Here is a 6,000-nt window from a genome sequence, read left to right as displayed (position 1 = left end):
TCAAAGCTGTATTTGCGTCCATTTCCACTTATGACACTCTGCATCTGTACCTATTTATCAGTACTACATGAACTAGCAGGGAGCCTGCTAACTCTCACACAGTTGGCACATGAATTGCACAATTCACCCAATTCTAACCGTCTCGTAATCAATGATTTCCGTAAGTTTTCCTTTAAAAAAAAAGTCAAAAAGAGGGAAAAATTGCTCCAAAATTCTTTGTATTCTAAACCACATTTGTTATACCAAAGCCAATGTTCAGGATTAGGTATCATGGTTTTTATCACCACTCCTACATGTTTCTTGGGATGGTTAAAAACAAACAAATTATATGAAATCATGGAACATGATATGCATCAGCTGTCTGTTTTATTGGTACAGGTACAGTACACCGTGCAGCTGTTGATAAGACATCCCATGACGGACGAGAAAGTTATGCTATGAGTACCCACCATCGCGTTGCCATGGCGCAACATGACTACATGCTGTCAGAACGTCTTATCCGAGCCATCAGTGGCTGGATGATAAACCCCAAGGTAAGATCCTATGTAATGTGTGAGAGGGGGATATATAGATTATTCCTACTTGCTTACATTGTACTTACATTGTACTTACACTGTACTGCCCATTATGCCATAGGCACGTAGAGCAGCAACAGAAGTCCTCCATTCGGCTGTGTCCATGGCCAGGTGCTGTAGTGTCCCCAAGGTGTAGTTTAAAGGGGCATAGTCCCGGTAGTGTAGAGGGGGCTGTTGATGATACTGCCGATCACCGTTAGCATTGATACGAAGATTACCGAAGTTGAGCTGTCATCAAGAGTAAAGTGCGTAGGTGTTGCTAAGTAACGTTGCCTTCGTTGTCTTCTCTGCGCATCGCGCAGTCTGTAGTAATGCCAGGGTGCGTGCATATGTGCTTGTTATTATGACATCACAAAAGAAGTTTGCTTAAGTTGTCATCCTCCTCAGCTGAATCATGAGCTGAACTGTGATCGGACCACTGACTACAGTGGATCGGACTTCTTCGGACTCGGGGAAGTGGGCCAAAGCGTAAGCGCTAAAGAGGAGTAGATAGTGTAGGTCTCTATAGGAAACTTGCGCCGTGTGCCCGCGTACGCATTTGACTAAAACTCCGGGACCATGCACCTTTAAGTTCCTCATCTCTCTCTCCACGGTTCTTCTCCATGTGTTTTTGGGCCTCCTCCCTCTTCCTTCTCCCTCCTGGAGTCCAGTAGAGTGCTGTCTTGGTAATGTTGTCCTGTTCAGATATATTCCTACAGTCAAACCTGCCTTTGCGGCCTCCTGTCTGTAGTGGCCACCTGCCATGTACAGGGACCTAAAAATTCCCTCGGGGGAAAAAGCTATGTTAAAGATCCCTGTACTTAGCGGCCACCAATTTTGTTTCCCAAAGGAAATTTGACCTGTGTTTAGTGGCCATAAACCCTATGGAGTCAAAACAGCTGATAATTCAGCGTGCTTTTCTGCTTTGTAAAGGATTCGATTGGTTTTCTAATGTACCCTGGTGGACAGCGAATGAGGGATCCATTCAACTGGGCAGACCCTCTTTTTCCGTACACGACTGGGTCTTTAAACTCCCTTTCCAAGTTGAAAGGTTAAGGTTATGTGCCATTTCAAATACATCTGGTACGTCGTTTATCTTTCGCACTTTGTATACTATATGCTTATGATGGATTTTCTGACTTACCTTGTGTTATGTTTTGTTGGAAGAAAAATGAGAATGAAATAAATGAATTGAACTGAATTGAATTGAATTGAAAATGAAATATATTTTCTCGTTAATCGACCCGTCTTCCTCACAGGACACTGTCGAGTCAGTACTAGCGGAAGGAGCAGACGTCAATAGACCCCACGGCACCCTTCTCCCTCTCCAGTGTAGCTGCATGAGGGGTGATGTGGACATTGTCAAACTCATTCTGGAACATGGTGGAGAGGTGAGAATTTTAGATGTTGTTCACACCAGTATACCCCTTTCATACTGGGTGGTCACACCGCTATATCCCTTTTTGATACTGGATTGTCACACCATTATACCGCATGCAGACCAGGCATTTTTTTTTTTTTTACCATCGCCGAAGAAGTTATGTTTTTCATGTCATCTATTCGTCTCTCTGTATCTCTCTGTCCATTTCCAAAATAACACAAAAAGTTCTGAACGGATTTGGATAACATTTTTAGGAAAAAATTGTGACCCGCTACAACAAAAGGATCCTAAAGTCACTGACGGCTGAGCTGAAAAAATTGAGTTTGAAGTACATCATCAAAATTGGTCAAAACAAACGGATTTCTGTTTTTGGCATAATTTTGTAGTCTAATGTTTCATCTATCATCTGCCGAAATTTCAAAGCTACGATGTAAATGATCAAAGGAAAGGCAAGAGATCAGCGTTTTTTCTGGGCCATGATTTTCCGACTTTCAAAGTAACAGAAACGGGTCCGAAGATTTGGATTTAGCGGCGCAGCTAGACTCTGCCCCTCGCAATGAGGGAGTGATCTTATTGGTCAGTGCGTGGCATCCTGATTACTGATTGGCAGTGCGTAGACCGCTGGCGCTAAGCTTGAATGAACATTGCGGAGATCGCTAGGAGCATGCCTTCTATTTTCTAGAGATGAAAACTGTCTCGCCTCCCCTTGATCATGATAGCGTCGGAAGGAAAACTTTGAAGGCGTTTTTCTCGAAACTCTGATTTCCTCAACCACTTGACATGCGCTAATAAAATCATCGATATATCCGCAAAGGAGTACTTGTATGAGTTGTGCTATACAGTTGAACCTCTCTTATCCGGCCTCCCTTTATCCGGATCTCTCTATTATACGGACGCAATCTCGCCGTGATTTTTTTTTTTTTTTTTTTTAATAATTACGGGAGGAAAGGGGGATTCCCAACTCCTCGAGAACTCCTACACAAACACACATGAATTACATATTACTTCCAACATTAGCATACACCTCTATTTTGGGGTCTGTTGCTGAGTGTAACAATGAAAAGGTTGCAGTATACACATTACTACATGTGGTACTACAATGGGCTACATCAGTACATGTGTATGTATATGTACATGTATAAAGCATTGAGTCTCCCGTATCCGGCCAAATCCCTTATCCGGATGAGCCCCGGGTGACTTGTCCGGATACGAGAGGTTCAACTGTATATGAAATTAAAGTAGAAGAGTATAAGGGATTAATGTCATGCCATTTTCAGAAAATTGTCCTCCCCGACTTTCGGATCCTTTTGTTGTAGCGGGTCACCATTGATATGATGCAAGCAAAGGATGTTTGAGTTTTGGCAGCGATCTGGATCACCCTCTGCATCCGGAATCTCTTTTCTTTTCTTTTTGTTTTTACAGTGGAAATCACAATACAGGTGGAGAGTAGCTACTTGGCGGCAGTCTGTGCTCTCTGAGTACTTCTCTAGTATTTTGATTGGTTTTCTCAGAAGCACCTGCTCAGCCTTGTCAGTCTGAAGTGTGGTATACTCCCACTGAAACACAAACACACAAAAAAGAAGTGGAGTAAAACTTACCCCTAGTATTAACAATGGGATATCTCATGAGTTTCCCCAAGACTTAAAGGGGATGGCTAGTAACTGATCATTGGGAATCAGTGGGAATGCTGGGGTATGATTGTTCCAATCCCTGTAGGGATTCATTTAAGAGTACATTATATATCTATTGTTGTGTGAAAATTATTTGCTTCAGAACGGTCCCATATTCAAGTAATGTGCAGTTTAATGCCCCGTCACTGTACAGGCACGCTAACCTGGAAACATTAAACTGCACATTACTTGAATATGAGACCATTCTGAAGCAAATAATTTTCACACAACAATAATGTACTCTTAAATGAATCCCACAACGATTGGAACAATCACCCCCTGCATTCCCTCTGATTCCCACTGATCAGTTACTAGCCATCCCCTTTAAAATTGTGGTCCGTCCAGAGATTCAGATTTGCAAAGCTCTGCTGTAACACCAAGAGTTTCTACAGTATTGGGCACAAAGCTGGCTTGTGCTTTAGATTGTTACCTCTGCCAAGGGAGGAGGTTACATGTATGTTTTCGATACCGTTTGTTTGTTTGTCCGTGTGCAAAATAACTCCAAAAGTTGAGAACGGATTTAGATGAAACTTGCAGGAAAGGTTGAGAATGACACAAGGAACAAATGATAAAATTTTAATAGTGATCCAGAAACTTTTATGGATTTTATGAAGGATTTTCAATATTTTGGCAGGTAGGGTCATTGAACTTAGGAGTTCAAGCTGCGCATTCTTTAATTTTTTTTCACCTCTAATAGTAAACAAGAGTAAAGGTAGATGGAGAATTCATTCAAAATGGCAGACTATCATCCCCCCACAATAAATCAGTTTAACTTTAATGGGGAAACTTATATGATTGGGTACTTCAGACTTTAATAAATAAAAATCAGATGAAAGAAAATTGTTCATTGTTACTTAATCGTGCACGTAGGTGAACGCAGTGGATGGATATAGCCGCACCGCCCTCCACTATGCAGCAGAGCAGGACGTGGATTGTGTCACCCTCCTCTTGGATTGCGGAGCTGATCCCAACGCTCTGAGCAGCAATGAAGAAACCCCCATCCACTGGGCAGCCTTCCGCAACAAGTCCGGCTGCTTGCAGGCACTGCTCGAGAGGCAGGCTGCGGTCAACGTCAGCGACATCCACGGCAACACGCCGCTCAGCTGGGCGGCAATGAAGGGCAACTACGAGTGCGTGCGACTGCTGCTGGAGTACGGCGCCGAGCCGCACACGGTCAGCCACGACGGGGCGACGCCCATCTCGCGAGTGGCGGGCCTCATCGCGGCCGGCCTGGACACGGAGAACGAGCGGCCGTGCCTGGACGTGCTCATCCGGGCGTCGGGCCAGTTCGACGTCCGCGACGAGGACGGGATGTTTTCGCGGAGCGTCGCCGACGACACCGAGTTGTGCGACTTGCTACGACAGCACTGCTGTCAACCCCGCCCGCTGCGGCAGCAATGCCGCTACGCCGTGCGCCACTGCCTTACCAGTCGACATATGCCGGATGTGGTGAAAAAGCTGCCGATTCCAGCCCCTCTCCAGAGATACCTGTTGCTTCAGACGTGACGACACTTAAGTATATCTGTTTGTGATATACTCTTTAATATTACCTTACGGCTTTCCTTGCAAGATCTCGGCAATCCTATTCTGTGTGTGAGATTTGATAGGAAACTGCCATTTCTGGAGAATTTTGCAAAAATTAGACATCTTCACGTAAGGACTAGTCAAATGTAAACTTCTTTAAAATTTCCCAACAGTGTTCCTCCACAAATACTTTGAAACCTAGATTTTTAAATAGGTGACTGAAGAAACTCCTATAAAGAAATTAAAAGATCTTCAGTTACTTTCAAACATACATTTTGAAATAGCATAATGATGAATTTTCATTAAATGTTCACAATTAAATACAGTCTTTGATTTTTGCAGTGTAAAGAAAAGAGGTACACATTTTGACTGATGCTTTTTGATGTCTACATGTTTTATGTGAACAGACACCTTTGCATCCAAATTTTTTTTTTCATACAAATACTGTGTCATACAGATATGTAAGTGATTTGATCATGCTTTCATATTTAACTGACTTGGCACAATCCGGTGACATATAGTGGGTATCCTCTCCTACAGTGAAATGAGTGTATTGAACTCTTGTACAGTTAGCAAATATTTTGTGAAACGCATGTCGAAAAAGACATTCATTAGAATAATGCAAAATGGTAATTTCAAATTGACTTGAATGCGCAATATTCTTACAAATAGTTGATCTGAAATTCACAAAATTCACTTGTCAAAGTGACCTGTAGCATCAAAGAAAATCTCCTTTAGTAGCTGGACCTACTTTGAAAGTCATCCTTGAAATGTTCTTGGGGGTATGAAATTATTTCCATTTCAAATTTGAATGCCCGAAAGTATCAGCTTAGCCTCATATGACATTTGACTATAAACTTATTGATAACTC

At 42.7% G+C, this 6,000-nt stretch overlaps 1 protein-coding gene across 1 annotated transcript; it reads left to right on the top strand.

Annotated features, from left to right (window-relative positions):
• Positions 1 to 429: 429 nt before the first annotated feature.
• Positions 430 to 5,556, top strand: LOC140245422 (ankyrin repeat and SOCS box protein 8-like). The gene is made up of 3 exons (XM_072324999.1): positions 430 to 533; positions 1,814 to 1,945; positions 4,476 to 5,556. The coding sequence occupies exons 1-3, from the start codon at positions 438 to 440 to the stop codon at positions 5,109 to 5,111; spliced, it is 864 nt and encodes a 287-aa protein (XP_072181100.1). The 5' UTR covers positions 430 to 437; the 3' UTR covers positions 5,112 to 5,556.
• The last annotated feature ends 444 nt before the right edge of the window (positions 5,557 to 6,000 follow it).

The sequence above is a fragment of the Diadema setosum genome, chromosome 22, assembly GCF_964275005.1.
Source record: "Diadema setosum chromosome 22, eeDiaSeto1, whole genome shotgun sequence".
NCBI classification, from domain to species: Eukaryota; Metazoa; Echinodermata; class Echinoidea; order Diadematoida; family Diadematidae; genus Diadema; species Diadema setosum.
This window is presented reverse-complemented; position numbering and strand designations above follow the sequence as displayed.

Bases quoted from the DNA above. Each gene is read 5' to 3' on its own strand.
- LOC140245422 (XM_072324999.1), top strand. From the start codon at position 438: ATGAGTACCCACCATCGCGTTGCCATGGCGCAACATGACTACATGCTG. The intron at 534-1,813 runs GTAAGATCCTAT...TCTTCCTCACAG, and splicing joins GCTGGATGATAAACCCCAAG to GACACTGTCGAGTCAGTACT. The intron at 1,946-4,475 runs GTGAGAATTTTA...TCGTGCACGTAG, and splicing joins TTCTGGAACATGGTGGAGAG to GTGAACGCAGTGGATGGATA.